Source organism: Crocodylus porosus, unplaced genomic scaffold, assembly GCF_001723895.1.
Source record: "Crocodylus porosus isolate Cpor-Errol unplaced genomic scaffold, CroPor_comp1, whole genome shotgun sequence".
Taxonomy (NCBI): domain Eukaryota; kingdom Metazoa; phylum Chordata; order Crocodylia; family Crocodylidae; genus Crocodylus; species Crocodylus porosus.
The window spans coordinates 5,763,820-5,789,661 of record NW_017728933.1 but is presented as its reverse complement, the minus strand read 5'-3'; the positions used below and the strand labels follow the sequence as shown (position 1 = coordinate 5,789,661).

The following is a 25,842-nucleotide window of genomic DNA, read 5'->3' as shown; positions in this document are numbered from 1 at the left end:
TCTGCAGAAAAGGACCTGGAGGTCACAGTGGAAAAGAAGCTGGGTATGAGTCAACAGTGTGCTCTTGTTGCCAAGAAAACTAATAGCATCCTAGGATGCATTAGTAAGAGCATTGTTACCAGATCAAGGGAAGTAATTATTCCCCTCTAGCAGGCATTGGTGAGGCCACATCTGGACTCTTATGTCCAGTTTTGGACCCACCACTATAGAAACGATGTGGACAAGTTGGGGAGAGTCCAGTGGAGAAGGCCAACAAAATAGTTTGGGGGCTGGGACACAAGACTTGTGAGGAGAGGCTGAGAAAACTGGGCTTATTTCATTTTCAGAAGAGCAGACTGAGGGGAGATTTGATAGCAACCTTCAACTCTCTGCAGGGTGGCTCCAAAAAGGATGGGACTGGACTGTTCTCCATGGTGGCAGATGACAGAACAAGGAGCAATAGGCTCCAGTTGCAGCAAGGGAAGCTTGGGTTGGATATTAGGAAAAACTCTCTCACTGGGAGGGTGGTGAAGCATTAGAACAGTTACCCAGAAAGGTGGTGGAGTCTATCTTTGGAGGCTTTTTAAGGCCCAGATAGACAAACCCTGGCTGGAATGATCTAGTTGGGGCTGGTCCTGCTTTAAGCAGAGGAGGGTTGGACTAGCTGTGACCTCCTGAGGTCCCTTTGACCCTCATTTGCTGTGATTTCTCAAATATACTTTTTTGCCTACCTTCACTCTTCAGCTGAGTGGAACTACTGCTTGACTTGAGTCTCTGGACTGAAAGCCCTCTTGTTGACCAGCTATGTGAAGGTTTCCGGTCCATTTGCCCTAGGTAGCTTCAAGACCTTTTTCTCTAGGAGTTTGTGACATCTGCTTTTTCAAGCATCTTAAAAACTGCTCCTTCAAAACAAATACTGAGTACACAAGTACTTTGTGTGCTCAGTGATGCATAGAAGTAGGAGACAAGTAGTAAAGTAATAAATGACTGCATGCATTTTGTCTCTGTTTGAAGTTGGCTTAGGTGTGTTTACGTGAGCTGCATTACTGCATCTTTGGGTAACTGGCTCGTGTATATTTGTCAGCATCATCTATTTGAGCAATGTATACATCTTCTCATTGTTTTGGGGGTTCTGTTGAATGGTTGTGGTCTTAAAAAGATTTTACATCTTGGCAGCCAAGCTGCATTATTTTTATCACCTGCAAAATAGTATCCCTACACCTACCGTCCCAGATCTTATTATTTTTATTGAAGATGTTTACAACATTTTTTTTATCACTACTATTTCTTTTTCTCCTTGTTTTCCCCATCTGCCTCATTTGACATGTATTGGTGCACATAGGCTAGTTAATTTAAAGTAGATAAGCTAATATGCGTAGGATATTCTTCATATAATGCAGATATCTCATGCAAGAACATCAAACTTCTGTGACTTACACTTGAACTAAAGGAAATGTTTCACTAAAGATTGATTATCTTTACTGATTTACTGTTTCTTATTGTTTAAAATATTTGTCTTTCCTAGTGGTGTTTGATTCTTTCTCGATAAGCTTTTAAAACCACTACTTGTCATTTGAAAGGAAATAAGCTGAAAACACAGGTTTATGAAAGTGGCAAATTGATAATCCTCTCGGAGGCGAGGCACAGTGTGTGAAGAGTGCTTTTTTATAAGCCTACCTCTCGCAATTTTCTACCGCATGAACACAAGAAATGCCATATTAGGTCAGACCTTAAGTTCATCTAGTTTACCATGCTGTCTCTCTCAATGGCAGAGATGGATCCTAAAGAAAAAGTTAATGATGCAAGGTCTGTCCAGACTGATTTGTTCCCTGCCCTTCTGCTGGACATGCCACGGGCTATAAATTTACCCTGTAGCACCCACTACACCTCGATCGTTGTATTTCTCTTGGGACAAGATGACTGATTCTTCTGTGTTGTTCTAAATTGTCCAGTGCATTTAGTGGCATGAGAATAAAATAACCAAACTTAATCATGCAGCATTTTCAACCCAGCTGTTCAAGGTGGGAAGGAGGATTTGTGCTAGTCCAGTAATGTTTACCGTAGGAGAAGAGAGGATTTGACTCGCCTAGTCTGGATTTTGTCATATTAGTGAAGTGAGCAACCTGCGTAAAGTCTTGCAGTGAGCTAGTTCTCTTGTAATACTTTAATGCTTTGTACATTATTTATAAAGCGATTTATGGCAATAAATGAATGTTTTTCAGCACAGCCTATTCCCACTGTGCCTTTGATTGCTCAGTGTGTACATCCTTTTTGCATTGGGATATGGCAGTTGGATTTTACTGTATTAGCGCAGATTTAATTGCTTTTTCCCCTCTTTTTTTTTTTTTTTTTATTGCGGTATGCTTTCACAGAGCATGTCACTGCTCTTTCTTAAATACTGTACGTGTGTATCCTTGGCTTCTGATTTGGGAAGTACAATGAGATTTGTGTGAGTTCCTCATTCAGAAATCTTTGGGCAGAACTGTTTCTCTGGAGTAAAACCTCTTCATCTTATACCTATGGGTAGGAGATAGGAAAAAGTTTCCTGAAACGTAAGTGCGGTAGACTTCACAAGAATCAGTTCTTTTGGTTTGCCACATGATGGGAGAAATTCCACCTTGATTATTTGAGAAGAGGATGAAGTGTGTTTCTGAGACCATGGGCGAATGTTTCGGAGGGGGGAGTCCATGCTCTCCAACTAGATGAAATTAATGCTTTTGCATTAAAAAAGAATTCCTGAAAATGCAGGCTAGTGGGGCATGTGTGCTGGAACATGAGTGAACAGTGAATTCTGCAGTGTCTGTAGCATTGCACATGCATGTATAATAGAAAAAACAGTTGCAGTTTTTTTCTTTCTAGGAGGCTGAGCTCAAGCTGTCAAAAGTTACGTTATACACATAAGTTTTAAGACTCCTCTGGGCGGCACATCTACACATGCTGTTAATGTGAATGAATAAACTCTGACACGGTTTGCACCAAAGTTTATTGCTCCCATTTTGAGGTGCATCTTCCATGATAGTTATACGCAGTTACAATTATACTCAAAAAGACATACAACCCATAGGACTGGGGGAAATCCCTTGCTCAGTACCTAGAACCAGCTCCTTGAAAAGCGCTGAACCAGATTCTTAGCAAATGCTTTATTTGTAGTCATCTTCTTGATTTTGAGTTTATTCAACTAGTTGTTTTCAATAACTAGTTCATTCAAAGAGGAAAAACCAGTTGGTAGTTCAAAACAGAGGAAGACTTGTTTTCTTCTTTCAGTCTATATGAATAGAAAGGTATGAGAGTGAGAAATATTACTTTTAAAATCTTGGCTGTATCGACCAAAAATAGTGGGTCTATTTGTTGCTATATATAATGAATGCTTCTTTTGTTTAATAAATTGGCTTTAGATGCAAAACACATTTTGGGAATCCTCTTCCCCCCCACCCCTTATGTAAATAGCATATAAATTGTTTTACCTAATATGGAAAATGCTGAGTTTATGCATGTTCGATTGAGCTTTCCTTCCAAATCCATGTTGAAACCAATCGCAAGTAAAGTATTTATCATCTAATAAAAAGTGTAACATTCAGTGTTTTCCAACATTATAGAGTAGATGATAAGAATCCAGGCAAGTAGATATACCAAGTTACATGATTGGCCAAATAATTGTGTAAAGGTAATATATTCTCTTGGTTATCAAGAAATAACCAGTTAAGAACAAGAGTTATATTTAATTGCAAATCAACATCTATTAATAGTTACTAGACTTTTCTGGGGAAGATAGCTAAAGCATGCATGCAAAACCAGAATAAAATTCATTATTTTTAAATCATGGTTCCCTTCTTGCTGATTTTCAGTTGCTTGGCCTAAATCAGCCCACTGTGATTTAAGTCAATGTCCAACAGACACTTTTACATAAAATTAGTAGTCCTATAAACAACTTCCTCACTCCAAAACGAAAGAGAAACCTGAACACCCTGCTTCAAACACAAATATCAGCCCTTATTGTGTCTTTCTATTAACAGGAAAATCAGTAGGTAAATGAGATGTCTAGTCAGAACTATATAGAGCAGGAGGTTGAGTTTCTGAGAGCTCTCCATGGAGAATGCTAAGCCCCAAACCCCCTTGTTTTGAAGCAGTGAGGAAATCCAGTTGAGCGCCTTTCCAGGCTCGTGGCAATATCACGTATGAAAGAGGTCTGTTTCCCTCTACGCAGGGTTTTCGCAGGTTAAAACAACATATCGAACTGAAGCTCATAGCCAGTGCAGACCACAGAGGTACGTTGATTAGCAGTGGTCTCTGGTTTTGTCCCAGATAGCATGACCTTCTGTATCCAAGATTAGAAATCATGTTAAGACAGGGTTCCCATTTGGCAGATACTACACTCATCAGCCTAGAACTGAAAATGATCAGAGCTTGAAAAACAGCTTTGCACGGCTGATATATCCTTATCGGTGTTCAGAGTGCTACTGCCACGGCTGTTCCTACGGTGATGTTTACTTCATGTGCCTACACCCTTATTATATACAGGTCTTATAAATGGAGGGAAAAGTTAAAATCTTGATGAGAGATTCCCCCCCCCCCGATGCATGTTTACAGCAGTAGAGGTACAGTTGCATAACATGTAGTAATGTCAGATCTGATAGTGTTAAATCTCGAAAGCAAGGGACTGGGGGCAAAATAGTGCCAAAGGCTACAGAAAGGTTCTTGGAATAGGACCTCCAGATTTTCCTTCTCAAGCCTTTACTCCCTGTGGTGATCCATGTGAGCAGTTTGTTGCTGGTTTTCTTCAGTTTCTTCTGCTGGGGTCTCATTTCATTTCTAATTGCTCAAGACTGAAGACTCAAAAATGGTAGGAGCTTTTTATTGGCCAAGGTTTGTCAGAGAGGACAGCTCACATGTAAATGTGCAGAAATGCCTCTGAGATTTTAAAGCAATGAAACGGATGGAATTTGGTTTTATTTAAGGCAGTGAAGAATATACTATCATTTTTTTAGATGCCAGTATTTTTTTTAGCATTTGTGTATTTCTCTTTTTTTTTTTTTCACAAGGCATGTGCCTCCACTTAAGGCAGCCTAGTAACATGTGCTGGGCAAGAATAAGAGATATACTTATGGTTTTTTTCATAATGGAGCTGGAGACTACATTTTGTACCCAAATCGGTGTGTTTTCAGAGGTCCTTTGCAACCTCCTGCTCCTCTAAGTTTGCTCAGATAACCAGGTCTTCTCCCATATTATCTTGTCTTCCCACCTCATAGCCCTTCCAGTTCTCTTCCCCCAGGCCTGTTGATTCTTCTCTCTCCTAATGAGATCCCTTTATTTTAGATTCTCTCTTCCTAATTCTCCAGTCTGAGCTCCAAACACTTGCCTAAAACTTAAAGAAAAAAAGCAAGTTGAAAATTTAACTTTAAAAAATACCCTTCGGAAATGTTTCCAGTGCACAAAATGCACATTATGCCCTGGAGAAGTTGTGCATGTGTTGAGAGTGGAGAAAAACAGCGTGTTTTAGAATAACTTCCATGATGTATTGACTAATCTTCTAGTTTCAGGACCATTTTGCTGAGGGTTACTTTGTTCTGCAAGGCATGATCAAAGTTCATTTGCAAGGAAGTATGGAGAGGGGGAGAGATGGGACAGTCATCCAAAAGATACATTCAGATGCAGGTTCAGTTCAGCAAGCCTGCTTGACAAAAATATAAGATAAAACAGTGTTACACAGTACCCACCTGTTGAGCAAATGCACCATTCTCACTCCCTCTGAAACACAGGGTTTTGTGTAACAGAGTTTGATATACATGGTCAGACAGCAGAACAGGTGGGGGAATGATTGTGCGAATAGTCCTATATCAGCTGGTATTCACAAACTGATTGTGTCCCTTAGAGGAAGCCCTGTATTTTGTCTTTGTCTAAAGGGTTGATATGATGGGAGCTTCAGCACTTGGAGGAGGGCTTGAGTTTTCATTAGGTGGAAAGAAAGAATGTTGGCCATCTAAAAACAGTTACTGTCGCATGGTGGCACCAAGATTGTTTGTCAAGTTCAAATGCCATGGAATTGTAGAACCATAAAAAATGAGGGTTGAAGGGACCTCAGGAGGTCACATCTAGTCCCACCCCCTGCTCAAAGCAGGACCAGCCCCAACTAGATCATCCCACCCAAGGCTTTGTCAAGGGAGGTCTTAAAAGCCTCCAAGGATGGAGATTTCCACCACCTCTTTGGGTGACTTGTTCCAGTGCTTCGCCACCCTCCTAGTGAGACGGCTCTTTCTAATATCTAACTTTAACATCCCTTGCTGCAACTGGAGACTTTTGCATCTCGTTCTGTCATCTGCCACCACTGGGAATATTCCAGCTCCCTCCTCTTTGCAACCACTGTTCAGATAGTTAAAAGCTGCTATCAAATCCCCTGGTTAACTGAGTATTAGTTGATCTGATTTACAAGCCAGTGGCTGTGTGGTGGGTAAATATTTCTCAAGAAGTAAATATAGGGTTTTCTGTGGTAGTCTGGAGGGCTGAAATGTGATTTTTAATGTCTGTGTGGAAGTGTTCTGGGGCTGAGCTGCCCTGTAACTAACTAAAATGTAAAAAGAAATTTTCCTTTTTTTTTTTTTTTTTTTACTTCTTTCCTGTGGTTGATCTCTTACAGAGCCTAGCCCAGCTAGAGAACCTGTGCAAGCAGCTGTATGAAACTACAGACACCACAACACGGCTCCAGGCAGAGAAAGCCTTGGTTGAGTTCACCAACAGTCCGGATTGCCTGAGCAAGTGCCAGCTTCTCCTTGAAAGAGGGAGTGTATGTAGGAAACAAAATTGTTAAATCCCTGTCAGATGAGTTGTATGCAGGCATTTTGACGAATGGTCTGGTTGATGCGGGGAAGCACTAGTGTACAGTGTGCATACCATATAATTTAAACCATAACATCATTTGCATACATCTCCTACATACTAGAACTGGACTCTTTGGTTGGTGGTTATACTCTTGCATTTTCTGTTGCTGTAGGAAAACTCAGAGCATGCGCACTGAGGATTTCTTTTTAAAATAAACCTCCCTAGAGTCAGGCTCTATTTAAATTGCCCCAACTTAACCACAATTAAGTACAACTGTGAACAGTGGCCAGGGTCCAGCCCTTATGTATCCATTTTTCAGAAGGTTTGGAGATTTTTTATTGCCGGTGTAACAGAAGTATGGTTCTGTGCCCCACTTAGGAAACTGTGTTTGACCGTGGGCTTACAACATCACCAAGCGGGACAGTATTCCTCTTGGTTAAGTCACTGGGGAAGATGCTGTTCCTTAGCATGGTTCTTAAATCCTGTTTTGTGTACACGCATAAGAAAAACCCTGATAACTTTACATAGTTGAGCACAGTTTTCTGCATGCTCAAAGGAACAATTGTTAGTGTAACACAGCTCTGACACTAGCATGTTTGCATACTCAGTAAATCTTTACCTTAGCTCTTAGTATCAAATGGGCCACATTTAGTGTTAGAGGAACCTAATGCTTCCGTCAGTTTTATTGTATACGCTGATTTTGTCCATGCGTGTGTTTTATATCAAAAGCATGACAATTATGAGACAAATCTGTGTGTTTTGGTTTGTAGGGTTGGTTTTTGATAAATTGTAGGGACCAGCTCTTTTTAGAGTTTGATCTTAAAATCCACGGTTAATTGAGAAATGCAGGCTCTTTCATTTTCCCGGCTCGTAAGAATTCTAAAATTTATTTGGGCAACTGATCAAAGACTAAAATCCCAAAATGAGATGCGAGTGTCTTGGGTGATTTGAGAATAACAGTCTACATTGCACTTAAAGTGCAGAATCTCTCAAAGCAAAGGCTTGTTCCTTCAGCAGCTTCCTTAGAAAAACTTAGCAGTTATTTAATGCATGGGCAATAAGAGCCTGTTTCAGTATTAATGTTACGGTTGAGATGTAAACTGCATTGGCACTAAATCCCATCTAACTTTTCTTTTATACAATGCATTTTTTCCCTGTGTGCAGGTAGCCATTTGATTCACTTCTGTGTCAGGACAAATCATGCTTAAAATTGCTTGGTCACAGGATCCTTCAAGGTTTGACTCGTGGCAGGATGTACATCCAGGCCTTGAAGTCTATCAGGTTGGATCCTCACTCCAAGAATCAGGAAACACTAGCCACACTGTCGCAAAGGATCAGTGAACCAGAATGAGGGGCGGGTGGTGGTCTTGTGCAGGCCTGACAGGTTCAGGGGTAGGATGAACCTGAGTTTCCACAGGAGGAAATGGGATCTGACCTTTGTGTTTGAAACTGTTTGTTTGTACCTTCCAGTAAGGAACTGGCAGCTAACTCCAGGAAAGGGAAGTTCAACCTTTTCTAGAAAACTGCTAACACCCAGTCTTGTTACCTTGACAAGAACCCATTATGCATCTGTAATCCGTGACAGATTGCTCTTTTGTAAATCCTGCACACAAACTGGATGATCCAACTCACTTATATTAAACTGTCTTAGGCATATTACTATAAATGGGTTTCCTGTTTCTAGATGCTTGGTGTAGCTTATGGAGATAAATGCTTTTTACAACACTTTGTAATAGAAGTACTAACACAGGAAACTATTGCCATTTCACAGCCTGCAGTTCATAGTATCTCATATATCTGGGGATTTTGGAGGGCTCAGTCACATGATGGGCATCCCTGAATTAAATTGCAGTGTGCTGTCTGATGGGCTATTGTGTGTGATCTCTGCAGAGAACCTGTATTTTGTAATCATGTGAAAAGGTGTTAAGTGTGCACCTGCTAAAACATAATAAGTCTCTTGTATCTCAGAAGGCTACTATTCTCCTTAATAAATTGTGCCTTCAAACCAGTCTGATGCTGATTGACTTGAGTTAAATTACTGCTTTTGTTTTTGTCTTTGCAGTCCTCCTACTCCCAGTTATTGGCAGCTACATGCCTTACAAAACTTGTGTCACGCACAAACAACCCTTTGCCATTGGAACAGCGAATAGACATTCGTGAGTAGAAGTCCTTTTCCACGGTCAAATTAGTGCTCTGGTACATAGATGGTATAATGTGATAAATGACTAATTTACTACTTAATGGTGACTGGGAGACTTTCCATGAGTTACTAAACTATGCGAATGATCCAATAACGTAAGACGCATGATGAAAGGGGATGGTTTTTGCTTCTGTACACGATATTTTAAGCTGGGGTGGCCAATCTGCAGCACACATACTACAAGTGGCAAAAGCAGTCTGTGTGGCAGGCAGCAGATCAGGGAAGGGACAAGCAGAACAGTGGCAGCTAGGGCAGTAAGCAGAGCAGCTGACTGGGAAAGGGAAAAGGATCTGAACTGACTGTTATGACTCAGGAAAGAGACATTGGAGTCATTGTCAATAGGTTTGCTAAAACGTGAGCCCCCTGTTATCTTTCCTGCTTGGTGTAGGGGTCTGGACCTGATGATGATCTGAGGTCCCTTCTGGCCTTACAATCTATGAATTGGCTCAATGTGCAATGGCAACCGAAAAAGCCAGTAAAGTGTTGGCTATCATTGAGAAAGAAAGGAATTGAAAACAAAACAAGAACATTTATCGTGCCATTATACAAATCTGTGAGGCACCCACATCTTGAATATTGTGTTCAGTTCTGGCCTCCCCATCTCAAAAAGGAAGTAATGGAATTAGAAGAGGTACAGAGGAGGACAACCAAAATGATCAGGGGTCTGGAGAAGTTACCGTACCAGAAGAGACTAAAAAGGCTAGGACTCTTCAGTTTGGATAAGAGAAGACTGAGGCGGGAAATGAAAGGGTCTATAAAATCATGAAGGGTGTGGACCAAGTGAACAGGGAACTGTTGTTCACCAGGTCTCAGAACAGTGGAACTGGGGACACCTGCTGAAATTCGGAGGTAACAGGAGAAAGCACTGTTTTATGCAATGCATAGTTAACTTGGGGAATTCATTGCAACAGGAGGTGGTGGAGGCAGATTGTATAACCAGATTCAAAAAGAGACTGGATAAATTCATGGATGATAGAGCTATTAAGGACTTTTGAACAAAATAGTTAGAGGTATTTCCTGTGGTATCTCTAAAACAAAAATGGTGGCTGCCAAAGAGGATATTAAATAGGGGACTGATCACTCTAGAGATCTGGTTTAATGCTCCTCCTCTTTAGCATCCACTTTTCCCACTGTCAGAGACAGAATGCTGGGCTTGATGGACCATTGGGCTGAGTCAGTATGGCACTTCAAGTTCTTACGTGTTATCAAACAGCAGTGAAGGAAGGTACAGGGCTAATTAGCGAGATAGCTGCCAAAAAGGTTGGCCCCCACCCATTCTAAACCAGATTACTGGGTCTGAATGTCAAATACTTGGAGGTTTCTGAATCTAGTTACCACAAATATGTGGTCTTCAGTGTCTTGATTCTGTCTGAAATGGGTTATCTGTCTCATTTTTTCTCTTCCTTGTCTGTCTCTTGATTGCAAGAGAAAGATTTAATGAGTCCAATCATAGAGAAGTGTGACTTGTACTTTTTTTTTCCTTTGTTTCTTCCTCTACTCTGGGGTGTAGTAACAGTAGAAAGGTATTGGCCAGGGTCTGTTTTTTGCCAGCGATCCTGTACGGGGATATTTTTTCCTGTCTAACTCCTATCTGTGTGAAAGCTTAGGGCTAAATTAGTCTCTTCATATCCAAAAAAACAGGTGTTATGGGGAGGAAACCTAGATTTTCAGCACCCATTGTTTTGTCTTTCAGGGAACTATGTGCTGAACTACCTTGCCACCCGGCCAAAGCTGGCAACTTTTGTAACACAAGCACTAATTCAGTTATACGCCAGGATCACAAAGTTGGGCTGGTTCGACTGTCAGAAGGATGAGTATGTCTTCAGAAATGTGATCACAGATGTCACAAGGTTTTTACAGGTCAGGAGCATTTTCTTCTTTTCTTTTTTTCCCCTTTGATCGTAAGCTTCTTTTTCTTTTTCTTTTTCTTGTCTGTGGGATGCTATTGTCCACGTATTACATGAGTTGCCCTAGTGGGCTAGTCTGTTAGCTAATCTATTTAATTGTTTGTTTCCATTCCAGCAGCTATTCCTACTACTCCTCCTACAGGTCATCATCACCTGTCCTGACAGTTGTCTCGATTTAGATAGTATGTCATTTGAGGAAGGAATTGTCTCTTACTAAAATGCCAGGTGCTCATTGTGCTCTCAGTTTTCAACTACCATGCAGCTCTTGAGGGTTTCATTTATGTAATACCTCTCTGCAATCCCCAAACTTAAGTGGTCCCTGCCAAGTGTTGAAAAATGAAAGATACTGGGACCTTGTGTTAAACCGAGGGATCACATGAATGACGCTCACTTTTTTCCACTGCAGTGCATCTCTCCTGGACTTGAGTTGCTTATAAACTTGTTAGTAAGTCAAATCCTATTCCTGGTAAGCAGGTGTCTGTATCTAGACCATCCCCCAACTGGATGCTTGTTGGCTGTCAGTAGTGAAGCCAAAGCTAAAGACTTAAGGACAAGCTGCTTTGACCCACCACTGGTTGTCCTGTCCCATCCCCCTACCCCCCATTGCTGGAGCTGTGTGGATTTTGTTATTCCAATTCTGTTATTGAAACTTCTATTAACAGGGCTGTTGGCTGGTATTTTTTTATGATCACTAAGGTCTTCAGCCTACAACAATTGTGGTTCATGCACTTAACTTAAGCAGCAATTGCAGTGGAACTAATAACTGCATTAAATTAGACGTGTGCAGATCTTTAGAGGACAAACTGTAAACATGTATCAAAGATGCCATAAAAACATTGTATGTCTGTAATCTGTTTAAATAAAAGCAGGTGTATTTTATTTGATTACTCCTTAAATAGTTTAAGTTTTGCCAAACTTCTCAGCAGCTGTCAAATAGTAAATACCACAAACAGTTCCTTTAAATGTTTTTTTCAGCTCATCCTGTTGCATTATAATATTGCTGTTAACCAGGGACATGGCATCTCCAGCCAGGCAGACCTGATTGTCAGTATGTTGGCACTTGCTTGTAATTGCAGTGAAAGTTGGTAGGAACAGTGTGACACTGCTCTTTTTTTTTCTCTCTCCCTATCCCATCTTTTTCATCAGGATAGCGTAGAACACTGCATCATAGGAGTGACAATCCTGTCTCAACTAACTAATGAAATTAATCAAGTAAGTGCTACAGCCTTCCTCAGTGAAGTAAGTGTCCAATTTTCTCATTCATATTGTGTTCTGCTGTGTGTCTGCGCTTTTTTGTTGTTTTAATGCAGTCCTATGCCTTTGTGGTAAGACAATGACATTTCCTGTGTTACAAGGGCTATTTTTTTTCTATCCTCTTGTTCTTTGTAGTATTTCCCATCTTCTTTAGTATCCACATGTGTAATAAATAGTCTGATAAATATTGAAACAGTGTGTCAGCAAATGGTTTCTCAACCAGTGCCACCCTTACCTGTGAAGCTAACCACCTCAGCCCAAATTACTCAAGCATCACTGTCAGTTTTGTTGTTCTCCATCCTTTTTTTTTTTTTTTCCCCCTCTCTCTCTGGGTTTTTTAATGGACTCTCATGCAAAAAAAAAAAAAAAGCCCTTTCTTCTGGGTCAGCAGACATTCCAGTACGACTTTCTAGGGTTATAAATTTAGGGCATAAACATAAGAAATGCATTGAATATTCTGTTTGCTTTTCCTTGCAAATCCAAAGTCTCTCAGCATCATGTGAAACATGCACCAGTGCTACTGTTTCCCAAATCACAAGGCGGGTGGAGGGGTTAAATGATATGCCCAGCCCTTCATTTGAATTGGTAGCAGAAGTGAACCAGGACTGGAGATTATGACTCCTTGTCCTGTGCTCAGATCCCAATCGCATCATTGTCTTTCTCCAGTATGAATTTAGGATGCGTAGTTTGATTGCAACAAAGCAAGCAACCAGCAGAAATAGGCTCCTAAAGCTTGAATTATTTTCAGCCATCAACTCTGCAGGCGCATTTAAGAATTGCAATGTAGATGGCTGCCAGTTGTCCATAGAAGTGATTTTTCTGGGGGACCTTTCTGGTTTGGCTAGCCTACTACTACTAAGTTTGTTGAAAGGGCCAATACTTATCAGTTGTGTTAAGTGATTCAACTTTTATTTGATTAATATAAAATTTAACTTTTTTCCTACTAATACTTGTTGGTTGAACTTTTTTCCTACTAATACTAATACTTGGTTGAATTAACTTGGCTTTGATAGTGAGATTGTAATGTAGAGTTAAAACAATCATTTGCAATCCAAGTATAGGCCAGAACTTTAATACTTTGGTGTCTAAAGGTTGTGTCCTGACTTGGTGCAAAGCACCCCCAGCTGCTACTGAATCTGGTGTAGTTCAGCGCCTCTAAAAACAAAGAGCCTTATGATAACAAGTAAGGCATGCCATTGAGATGAATGAGCAGCAGAAAGGAGTTTTCAGATTAAATGTGTCTTTATGTTGGCTGTTAACACATATGGTGCAGACTTTAATGTAGTGGAGTTGTAAAAGAATCTGGCAATCTCCCAATTGATTCACAGTTAAAGGTAAAGGTGCCTTGAAATTTCCTGCTCATCCATGTATCTTCTCACTTGACTCTGACTGCCAGTTGGGTTCAGGAGATGATGGCTTTTCCTGATGGTAACTGACTCTCTATCTGCTGGCAATTTTACATGCAAGAATGAAAATAGACTAGTCTCTAAGAAGATATTTAGTGGATGAGCCCATGTGAGTCGAGAACTATGAGACCCAGATTAGGGAACTGAGTTTCTAAATCTTACAGGCACTGTTCAAATTTTATCCTGTTCCAGGGGTGGGCAGTGATTTGGGCCAGTGGGCCACACTGGGCGTTTTGCTAAGCTGTTGCAGGCTGGGTCAGTGCCCTCCCCCCATGCAACAGCAACTCAGCAAAACACCATATGTGGGATGGGGCCATGGGCAGGCAGGGGACAGTGTTTGGGAATGGGAGGGGCAGGCAAGGCCAGGATCACAGGGCAGGGTTATGGGGCAGTGACAGCGCGGAGCCAGGGCAGAGCCGCAATCCTGCATGCCCCTGCCTCCCTGCACACCCCTGTGCTTGCGGAATCCATGCTCATCACAGGGGTTTGTGGATAGTGGGTTGTGGCTCTGCCCCAGGCCCTGGCCCCACACTGTCACGGTCCCCAGATCCCAATGTTTTCCCAGCACTACCCACCTGTCTTGCTCCTAGATACCACTTCCTGCCTGCCCGCAGCCCCATCCCAACTGCTCAGCTGCCTGCACGGATCCCGCAGTGGGTGCAGGGTGGGCAGCTTGGGGCAGTGGGGCTGGGGCTGGTGACTGCAACAGCCAGAATGAGCTGCCACTACTGGGGCTGTTGGGAAATGGAGTCCAGCTGCTGCCACAACACCCCAGTCCCACTGCATTCCCGGGGGCCATGGAACTGGCTGCATGTGCCACAGCCTAAGCTGCCCCCTGCTCTGTGCCAGGTGGGACCAAGGGACATACCACAGGCTGAACAAAATCCCTTGACGGGCCATGTTTTGCCCACCCCTGTCCTAATTCTTCTAGAATTGGTTCAAGCAGACTTGGTTTAAATGAGTTTTGCTTTCTAGCAGAGATAAATAGAACTATGTTTTTTAAACAGTTTGGAAACATTTTTTAACTTAATACTCTAGCCAGACAATGTAGTTTGTCAATAGCTCAGTGAAACATGACAGCACAGGAGCCATTGTTCTACATTAATAGAACATAATACAATTCTAATGTGTCCCTTCAGTTTAATCAACTAGTAGAGTGCAGGGGGAATGTCTTGATGTTTCGATAATATTTTATTGGCCTTGTTCCAGCTCATTCCACTACCTTGCTTTCTTTTCTGCCAATGACTTCTAAGCACTAGCTTTCTCTCTGCCCAGGCGGACACTACCCACCCTCTGACCAAGCACAGGAAAATAGCCTCTTCGTTCCGAGATTCATCTTTATTTGATATCTTCACACTCTCGTGCAACTTATTGAAACAGGTAGGGAGATTTATGTTTGGTATTGTACCCCTGAAGCAATTCATGTTGGGGGTGCAAAATATTAAACTGATGGCCTGTCTGGGGTACCTGCTATGGGACAAGTCCTTTCTTCATAGAAATGTCTGGTTTTCCTTGCCCCTGCCTTTGGGGACACTTTCACAATGGGTTCCTAGCTCTCACTTCACAGCATACTTTTGTATGGCAGAACTGTATAGAGCCATGTTTATACACAGGGTGATATCCCAGCTTTCTCTTCCAATCTGTAAGTTAAGAGTCCAATATAGATTTTATAGATTAATTTTTTTAATTTTTTTTTAAGTACGCTGCCATGACTACACCTCTTCCACAGAAAGTATTTTCTTAGGTTATGTGCTTTGGGTGTAAACATTGTTGTGGAGGAAGCTACTGATTTTTAAAAAGTCTCTGCATTAAGAAGTTTTTGACGTATAAGCACTGAGAATAAAACTCTACACACAAAAATTTAAAAGCTGCCAGTATTATCTGATCCTTTTTTCTCAGTGGTTGCATATTCTTGCTCTTGAGTTAATTATCAATGAAACCAAGTGAAATCCTAGTGAAGGAATTTTTATAGTCCTTGCTTGTGTTAAAAGGTCAAGGTAAAAGCTTTAGGGGAGCCAGTGGTTCACCTTGACTCATTTAGGAGAGAGTTATGGACTGTCTTGTCTTTACTAGGATTTTACCTTCTAATAGTCACTCCATGTTAACTAAATTGTGAGACGATCATATGTTTTCCTTGTGAAGATGTACCTGAAAAGAGCAGCAGTAAGCATCACTGGACTTTCAACGTTATTGTGCCGGTATCAACTCTTGTGTGTCAGTCTAAGTATATTTTTGTTCTGGCATAAACATGGGTTGGTGGTGTGATTTATAGAATCCTATAAGGGACTCCAGGGTAATCTAAGCCAGAGAAACCGGCTTAAACTCATGCCCGTCCAGCTTCTTAGAAACCTTAGATGGAGAAAATTGCTAAACTTCTGTATCGATTGATTATTGTTAGCAAGGTAGTCATGTTGGTGCATCACCTAATGTGATAAATGTTTCAAGGCATATTGTACCAGTGTGCCTGATTGGCCTTTCTGTCCAGGAATAACTAGAGCAGCATGAGCACCTCTGCACCAGTAATGGCATCCACTGTAAGGAGCTTGTGCCACTATAGTTAATTAGAAGGAAACAAAACTTTCTAGCATAAGCAAGATTTTTACTTGCAAGAAAAAGGGTTGCTCTACAAGGAAATACCTAGTGCTTTATTCCATGCAGGTAACTGATCTGTAACATCCCCAGATTTACTCAAAGGGGTACTGCCACACGAGGAAAGTCGCGAACAGCATAATGGTGTCACTGTGAATAAGAAAGTGGAATGGTGGGACATTGACGGTTTGGGTTTTGCTTGTGAAGCTGAGTGAAGTGTCAAAGCTGAACAAACAGCGGGGGGTAGGAAGCAAGCTTGATTTTAAAAAACGGAGACTGAAGTATTTTCTTTTTGTTAGTAATGCACCTAACAACATGGGTGTCGCAAACTTCCTTTACATTTTGGCAGGATTCTTTTAAAGTTGTATGATTAAATTAATTGTCCCCAGAAGGTGAATTGGAACCTGGTAGTTTGAATTAAGCCAATTGTTGAGGAAACACCCTCATACTCTGTCTGTCCATACCTCGTGGGCACGCTGCTTTTTTTTTCCTAGAATGCCCTGTTTAAGGACAAATTGGAGTGTTTTCACTTATCTCACTTAATGTCCTTGTTTCCTGGTAATAAACACCTACTGCCCCATTTACTCCTTTGTTATCCATTTGGCAGCTTAAAGAAGCCTCCTTTTCATAAGCCAGATGTTTCCAAGGTGATCCTCTTGAAGGGTGGAGGATTGGGCTGCTAGGAGCTAATGATTACATGTGGATGGTTGTCATAAAAGCAGCGTCCAATTAGGCAGTCATTGAAGAACACAATACAGGCTCCTCAGAGGGAGAGGCAGACATTTCCAACAGTTTCATAAACTGCTGAGATCACCTTGTAGTGGACTTGAAGTGTAAAAGGCATTTAAAAGCACAAAGCACTGTGTCAAGCACAGACCGTCTGTCATATCCCCAGAGTCCAGATCCAGGTGTGGCTTTAGAACAGGTGTGAGCTGATCCAGCGTCTCAACCTCAAGAAGAACCTTGCATTGCCTCAATGTCCCATGTCCTCTGTGCTCACAACAGGGCTTTGCATTGGGCCAGGGTTTATTCAGATAGTTTGTGCAACAAAATGAATGCATTTATTTCCTTCCTAAAGGCTAAGCTCTAGTAACAGGATTCCCTCCTGCTAAATGCATGCCAAGCAGATAAAGTATTCCTGTGGTCTATCCTTCTAAAAATTTCATAATCTGATGAATCTTCCAAAAGAAATATTAGTTGGCACACAAGCATGGGTGCTAGGAGTGTGTGAAGCGGGCCTATTTGATTCAGATTTGGCCTGACAATTTGTTGATTCGGATCACTGTCCCTGATTCAATTCAGCCAAATCTGAAGATTTGATGCTGATTCAGAGAATCAGTGATTTGGACATAGATACAGCTTTAAATGTTTTTTCTACATACCTCGAGGTACCAGCACGGCTTTTGAACGCTGTGATGCTGGGGCAGATGGAGCATCCCACAGAATTGCGGTGGGGGGGGCCCTACGTGCTCTGTGGCAAACCTGGAAGTGGACTGGAAATGCTTTCAGTCCACTTGCGGGTCCTCCAGAAAGTGCACGGGAGCCCCCCAGCTCAGCAATCAGCTGTGGAGGGATCCCCCAACCCAGAAAGCACCAGTTGCTGAGGCAGGGGAGCACAGTGGGGTCCCCCAGTGTGCTCTCTGGCAGACCCAGAAGTGGGCTGGAGGTGCTTCTGATCCACTTCCAGGTCTGCTGCCAAGCACTCTGGGGAGCCCCCCACACTTCTGTGGGACACTCTGTGCCCCAGCATCGCAGCATTCATGAGCCCCTGCTACCTAGAGGTATGTGGAAAAAACATTTAAAGCTGCGTCCGTGTCCAAATCACTGAATCTCTCCAAATCAATTTGGAGGGTTCGGATTCGATTTAGAGAGATTAAAGGGTCTTCTGATTCGATTCGGTGACTTGGCCACCAAATCAGGCCAGATCTCCACTGCATCAAATGGGGGACCAAAGCTTCGCACAGCCCTAATAGGTGCCCTTCTATAGTACAAACCATCCTTTTTAGAGAATGACTTAAAACCTAAATGCAGATTCTGTTTTAAAAATATAGGGGACATAATATATTTAAGTGGGGTCTCAGATAGCATCTTAGCCTTGATGTCAAGGTGACACACAATGCTTATGGCTGTTGCATCGTATCAAAATGGGTCTGTGCTCCAGGCTCAGCTGCCGCTTCATTTTTTCTAAAAACCATTGCATTTTGTAGGCTTCGGGGAAGAACTTGAACTTGAATGATGAGAGTCAGCATGGCCTGCTCATGCAGCTTCTCAAGCTCACACATAATTGTCTGAACTTTGATTTCATCGGCACGTCAACAGATGAGTCCTCAGATGATCTCTGCACAGTGCAGATCCCAACTAGCTGGAGATCAGGTAAAGCTTTGAGGGACAAAACAGTATTCATCAACAGTTTACCTGTTGAAGATATGCTGGCTGACTCATGACCTATCAAATGTCTATGTATAAATCCTTGAATAGGAAACAGGAAGTACAACCCAATTGTCCCCTTGTCTGATTCCACACCTGATTCAGGATGATGATGTACATTGGTCCTAACCACGCAGGCACCCCTTTTTCTACCCCTTGAGTCTGCACTGCATAGAAATCACAAGAGAAGTTGGGCTGGAAGGGACCTTGAGAGGCCATCTTGTTCAACCCCCAGGCAGGCAAGGTCCTAGAAGGATTGAACCTGCCACCTTGGCATTGATTAGCATTATGCTGTAATCAAGTGAGCTAATCAGCCAACCACATGAACTTCAGAAATGGTGTGCTTGGTATGTGTGAAAAGCTAGAATTTGATTTTCCTTTTTAAGAAGACAGAAAATAAACTAGAAGGGAACTCTGCTAGTAAGGGAGTTCAGATCTTCTTTCACAGAACTTTTCTTAAAAATGGGGTTCCCTAACCAAGCATTCATTAAGACACTGTTGCAGTGTTTGGTAGTATTACTGCATTAATCATTTTATGTATGTTTGCTTTTTGAGTGTAAAAGGGTGTTCATTCTTGACTGCCTTGAGTTTTTTTCAGCAGCCCTTCCGCAGACTTTTAATTACTGTGGATATATGGTTTCTTGGAAGTTTGGCACTGGTTTCTAAGTCAAATATTTTCCTATTTTTTTCATGTTGCAGTCCTTTCTTAGTGTAATGTGTGCTTGCCATCAGAGATGGGGAAGATAAACATACGTAGATCTGTTGAGTGTAGTAATTCTGTTCACAATAAAGTGCTCCTTTCTGTTTTTCAGCCTTCTTAGATTCTTCAACCCTGCAGCTGTTTTTTGACCTGTATCATTCCATCCCTCCTTCATTTTCTCCTCTGGTGAGTTTCAAGTTTGCAGATCTTATGACACTGGCCACATACAGGTGTTAAATTTCTACCGGGGGGAAAAAACATCGTTCTCCCAGTAGAAACTACAAGCATTCATTCACACTTTCTCTGGTGGGGAAACCTGCCCCTTCCAGGAGAGAGAGATTTTCCAGGTATCCATGAATGCTTATAGGCTCCATTCCTGGTCAGGTCCAGGAAGAGAGGGGAGCAGCAGCAGCAGTACATCAGCAACTGGGGTCTGCCCAGTTTGGGGAAAGAACTAGGGCCTTTGTCCTGTTGTTGCCCCTGTTTCCACCACTTTTCCATGCCATGTGCCTACAGCCCTACTTCTTTGCCCACAATGGAGCAGCAGATGCCTTCCAGAACGGGGGTCCCAACACAGACTGATCCCCATTTTGGGGAAGGCACGGAGAGCAAAGGAAAAGGGGCAGCTGCAAACTAACACTTGTACAGTAGGTGTTCTCTTTCCTGGAATGATTTGAAGTGATCAAAACTTCTCAAACATTTCCACTGCTAGAAAGAAACTGTTGGAGGCTACTAAGTACTAAGAAGTGTTTGCAGTCCTGATGTTTGGCTTCTGGTTAAAATGGTAGACAGTGAGTTCAGAGCAGCACCTAAGCAGTTTACCAGTACAACATGTAAAAAAAAAAAAAAAAAAAAGACAGTCATGAAGCTCGTCCTCAAAGAATCCATTTGTAAGCACCTGGAGGAGGGGAAGATGATGCTTAGGAACAGTCGGCATGGTTTCGCCAAAGGGAAGTCATGCCTGACCAACCTGATTGCCGTCTATGATGAGATGACTGGTTTTGTGGATGCAGGAAGAGCAGTGCACATGATGTACCTTGCCTTGAGCAAGGCTTTTGATATGGTCTCTCTCAACATTCTCACAAGCAAGATAAGGAAATATGGGCTGGATGAATGGACTGTAAGGTGGATAGAAAACTGACTGGATCGTTGGGCTCAGAGGATAGTAATCTCAATGGCTCTCTGTCTGGCTGGCTGGCAGCCAGTCTCAAGCAGAGTGCCTCAGGTTGGTCTTGGGGCCAGCCTTGTTCAATATCTTCATCAGTGACCTGGAAGATGGGATGGAGTGTGCACCCTCAGCAAGTTAGCAGATGACACCAAGTTGAGGCGAGTAGTAGATACGGGCTTGGATTTAGAGAAACCTCGACAAATTGGAGGATTGCACCAAAAGAAATCTCATGAGGTTCAATAAGGACACATGCAAAATCCTGCACTTAGGATGAAATGATCCCATGTCCCGATACAGGCTGGAGATCAACTAGCTAAGCAGCAGCTCTGAAGAAAAGGACCTGGGGGTTACAATGGACAATAAGCTGAATATGAGCCAACAGTGTGCCCCTGTTGCCAAGAAGGCTAATGACATACTGGGCTGTGTTAGTAGGAGGGGTGGTTGCATATTGAGGGAAAAGGTTCTTCCCCTCTATTCTGCACTGGTGAGGCCACATCTGAAGTACTGTCTAGTTCTGGTCCCCCACACTAGAGAAGGAATGTGGACAAATTGAAGAAAGTCCAGCAGAGGGAAATGGAAATTAAGGGGCTGGGGGACATGACTTCTGAGGAGAGGCTGAGGGAACTGGGCATATTTAGTCTGGAGAAGAGAAGGTGGGGCGGGGGGCGGGATTTAATAGTAGCCTTCAACTCCCTGAAGCGGGGTTCCAAAGAGGACGGAGCTGGACTGTCCTCAGTGGTGGCAGATGATAGAACAAGGAGCAATGGGCTCAAATTGCAGCAAGGGAAGTTTAGGCTAGATATTAGGAAAAACTTTCTCAGCAGGAGGGGTAGTAAAGCAGTGGGACAGGTTACCTAGAGAGGTTGTACACTCTCCATCCTTGCCTTGGCTGGGATGATCTAGTTGGGTCTGGTCCTGCTTTGAGGAGAGAAGTTGGACTAGATGTGACCTCCTGAGGTCCCTTCCAACCCTCATTTTCTGTGATTCTGTGATCGGGCTGTGCAAATTCCTTAACACTGAGTTGTTGCATCCAAAAGTGTTTTGACCCAGAGTTGCACTTTTGCCCTTACCTTAGCCCTTGAGAACCTCAGAGTGCTTTGCAACATAGTAAGCCTTCTACACCCACATAAAGGGGACTATAGAATAGGATTCCCAGAGATAATTTACACAGAGAGAAATCTTACCCCCAAAATTATGTAGCGAGCAGGTAGCAAATCTGCCAGGGCCCTGGTGCTGAATTCTACTCTGTGCATTGGACAGCATTCTGCCAGCCAGTGGCTACATAGCTTGGGTTTTGAGCTCGTGTGTGAAGTTCCTCATTCTCTGGCTGAGCTCAGTCCATGCATCTCTGACAAGTCCCCAAAATGTCCCTGGCCAAACCAGCACAAGTTGTGCAAAGCCTTTTTTTTTTTTTTTCCTTCTTACCTGGAAGTTGTTCTGAGCTGCACACGCTGCTGGTGCAACGGAAGAATTTGCAAATGCCCTTCAGGTCCCATATTAAGAGAAGCTGCTTTGCATCTTTGCTCCAAGAACTATAAGAAGTGGTCGTCACCAGTGCTGGTTAGGAGTGGGAACAATTTATATTGTTATGCTATATTGGTGTATGCTTCTCTGAAAACCATTAAGTTATTTGGGTGTGGCGGAGAGGGGGTAGCATAGAACAGGCACTCCCGTACTGTTGAATAAACACTTTTCCATTTTCATTGCAGCATTAGCTCTGGCTGGGGAGGAAAGGATCATTTCAAAGTTGTTGTGTAGTGGTGTTTTGTTTTATTTTATGAGAGCAGGGAAGAATGGAAGTAGTCGCTTCATTCTAGTGCTCCTTAGTGAAGACAGAATTTCGAGCCTTAAATATGCAAGACAGATTTTAAAAAAATCTCACGCTGTTAAGCAGAAATCTAAAGCAATTAAGCCAGTAATTGCTCTGTGTTCTTGGCCATTACAGCAGCAATCAGAAAGGCTCAGCAGCCGAGCAGGTAGTCATTAGGTTGGTCAGAGGGAACAGAACTTGCCTCAGCATGAGTTGCTGCTGCACATAATTAAGTCTCTTTTTAATGTTCTTAAAGTTCAGAGCCCCATTCTGTAGTCTAGTAATAGCTTCCCTTGTGCCACTGAAGCTCTGGAATCTGCCTCCTGTTTCAGAAGTGGGGGCTGAGCTGGGACGCCGTTTTTAATATTTCATCCAAGATGCATATCTCACCATTCTTCTTCCTCTCCTTAGTCCATGTTAAGTTCTTCTAAGGAGAGAGTGGCTGGCTTTTCCTAATGCTGCTGGTAGATTTTTCAGGTCAGCCTTTGTTTACATGTAGTAATTGCATGAGAAATTAGACCTGAGAAATTGGAGGACGCAACCTGTATTTTCTGCTTTTGGCATCTGGAGAAATCCCCTATTTCTGTTGCCACATGGCAGCATAGTGGGAATTGTAATGTATGCTTTGCCTAAAGTCGGATGTTTATTAAGCCATCAAGCTGGAGAGATGATTTCTTTATAGCGCAGTCCCTTAACCCCCTTTGTAATTTATTTGCTCCTGCCGGATTTCTCCTGCTTTTTTCTTTTCATAGAGAGAGAATTTTTGGAACTGGTTGTTAAATTTTAAGGCTGCCCCTTGAACCAGATTGATTGATTTTTTTGCTACAGAATATCACAAACTTGAATGAGCTAGTCTCTCTGGTAGACGTGAAAAGCAGTAGGTTGGCCTGTTCCCTTGTGTTTGAATCGCATCTTTTTTATTCCTTTGGCGGCTTTCAGGTTTTATCCTGCTTAGTGCAGATAGCTTCTGTACGCAGATCCCTCTTTAACAACGCAGAGAGAGCAAAGTTCCTGTCTCATCTTGTTGATGGTGTTAAACGAATACTGGAGAACCCACAGGTGAGTGCATTGGAAATAAATACTGGTGTTGCTTGCGTCTCCTCTGGTGAGGTACATTGCTTTCTGGAAAGAGCTTCCACTACTGTACTTGTCACATTTGCCACTCTTCCATCCTGGTCACCACTTTAGGAGAAATGCAGGGAACACAGAAAGGAAATCAGAGTCCCTAAATATCTTAAGGAGATGGAGAGTCTTTAAACTTAAAAATAACCAAACAGGCAGTTTAATCAGAAAGCTGAGAGAGATGAATGTGACTGTCAGTTAAGGTAGGGGTTTGAGCTGATGCCTCAGGCATGTTTGTGGGTGTAGGGTTTCTAGCCAGACAAAAGGGGAGAGATATGCCAGTTATCTAGAAAACTTCCCATCCATTGTGATCAGCAAAGCTTGGGAGAATGCTTTTCAGGTGCCACTTCACTAGGGCCAGCTATGAACTTCCTGGGGCAAGGCTCTGAGAGAGAGTTATCTGGCACTGGCCACAAAGGAAAGATTAGGTGGTGGTATCTCTTCCTTTTCTCACTCAGTCTCCTGTTCCTGATCCCCAAAAAAGCTCTTTAAAGTTTAGCAACATCTGTGGAGGGAGAAGAAAATTAAGATATGAAGCACTGTGCTGGGCCCCTGTGGTTTACAGCTTGTCCTTGTGGGAGTGAAGTGCTGCATGCCTGTTCTGGATGCCATGCAGTAGACATGCTTTGCCTGCCTTAAGCTTCAGGTTGACTTTTAGCTGCTGATCTGTACTGTGTAGCTATGAGAGATCATAGTGTTTGCACAGCACGGTTGACACAGATCTCCAGCTCATTAGGGAGGTGGAGAAACACTCTACCTGTATTTTAGAAAAGGACCAACTGTGAGTCAGTGACAGAGTTAAGGAAGAAAAAGACCCCAAACTCCCTTTCTCTGCATTACTCAGTTGTGCTACCAGTCGCATTGTTTAATGTCCTTGTCTTTCTTGCCCAGAGTTTGTCAGACCCAAACAACTACCATGAATTCTGCCGACTGCTGGCCCGATTGAAAAGCAACTATCAGCTGGGAGAGCTAGTGAAAGTGGAAAATTACCCTGAAGTCATCCGACTCATTGCCAACTTCACCGTGACCAGCCTACAGGTAGGAATTTATTGCCTTAGGCCTCTTTAACAGGAGAAGAATTTGCTGTCTGTGTCCACTCCGTGCCTTGTACTGGATGGTAGCAGTGCCAGTTATGAGGCCTAGTGGCAAGCCAAGCAAACCTTACAACAGTCGGGTCCTACAGCACAGTACTATTTTTCTGTGAACTTGGTTTGAATGATACAGGAATGATACAGGAGGGGAGGGTTGTAGTGACAGCTTTGGAGTTATTCCATGCCTCAGCAGCAAAACCTGCTCATTCCTGGTTATTTTTAGTAGTGTGCATCAATCTGTTATTAAAATAGAGTTAAGGGGGTGGTTGTACTGCTAGCAATATGAACACCACGCAAGCTTCCCTCTGGGTTTCTCACTGATATACAGCATACAACTACACCTCAGCTAAAAATCCTTTCATGGAAATTACAAGCAAACTGGAAGTTTTCATCAGCAGACGTTTAGGGAGTATGGAGCTTTTTGTTGCTGTCAGAGGTCAATAAGAGCAACGTGACTTTAACACTCTTGATCATCTCTCACAAGCATGTTGGAGAGAAAGACAGAGAGATGATCATAATAGCGCAGGAGATAAAGTAGGAAGGATCTTTGTGTGGACAGCCACGAGAGGGGACTGAAATGTCTTCCTCACAAGAACCAATTTTTGCGTTTCAGTATTGCTTTAACGTAGCGTCAATGCTGGTAATTGTGTGTTATGGTGCAACTGTATAATTTTCCTCTCTGGTAGAATGGGTGTTTCTTATGTGGGAGGCTAAAAATGCTGGCTGGAGCAGCCTGCAAAAATATTTCAAGAAAAGACTCCAACCCAAATCTGCAGGAAGGAAATTCTAGTGCATCCAAGTGTGCAGCTTGTGTTGAGGATTTTTTTTCTCTTGAGCTGTGGATACTTCGAAGGGCTGCCTTAAAAACCTGTGCATGCTGACCCATTAAAGAGATGGAGCCCAGCAGCTGAGGATTCACTTGCTGTAGTGTTTTTTACAGCACAGGTGTATTTTTTTGCACTACACTGGAATGCTAAAACAAAAGGGCACATAAAGCAACAACACTGTTATCACTGAGGCAGTGTATTGAGGTTCCTTGTCCATACCTTCCAGTTCCAGTTTTTCTGAGCCTTGACTGGAAGCTGGAGGCTTCCGCTCAGCTGACAGTCATGGAAGCTAATTTTGAGGTATTCTTGGTGCTCTAGCTGACAGGGGGAGTGTGTGGGTCTGTTCTGGTTGGGTTTTTTTTCATTCTCTGGTTTTCTTGTAATTTAGATGCTAACTTAAATTCAGTGTTAAATATGTGCAGAATGAAGCTGTGAAGTTTTTGGGCAGTGCATCCTGGATAAAGCTGCTAAATGCTGGTAAAGGATGCAAGGCTCACATGACGCTTGGAATCCTAAATGTACTGGTTTTCTTTCTTCCCACTCTGGTTG

The 25,842-nt window shown here is 42.6% G+C and overlaps 1 protein-coding gene across 2 annotated transcripts in view; it reads left to right on the top strand.

Annotated features, from left to right (window-relative positions):
- Positions 1-25,842, top strand: part of XPO7 (exportin 7) — a 69,883-nt gene that overhangs the window by 25,188 nt on the left and 18,853 nt on the right. The window contains exons 2-10 of one of the 2 annotated variants that reach the window (XM_019546129.1): positions 6,611-6,757; positions 8,855-8,948; positions 10,686-10,852; positions 12,046-12,111; positions 14,835-14,939; positions 18,356-18,521; positions 19,388-19,461; positions 23,193-23,312; positions 24,267-24,413. In XM_019546129.1, coding sequence (XP_019401674.1) covers positions 6,611-6,757; positions 8,855-8,948; positions 10,686-10,852; positions 12,046-12,111; positions 14,835-14,939; positions 18,356-18,521; positions 19,388-19,461; positions 23,193-23,312; positions 24,267-24,413 — 1,086 coding nt within the window. Of the gene's footprint in view, positions 1-6,610; positions 6,758-8,854; positions 8,949-10,685; positions 10,853-12,045; positions 12,139-14,834; positions 14,940-18,355; positions 18,522-19,387; positions 19,462-23,192; positions 23,313-24,266; positions 24,414-25,842 lie in introns of both variants that reach the window. The other variant, XM_019546128.1, reaches the window with a different exon arrangement.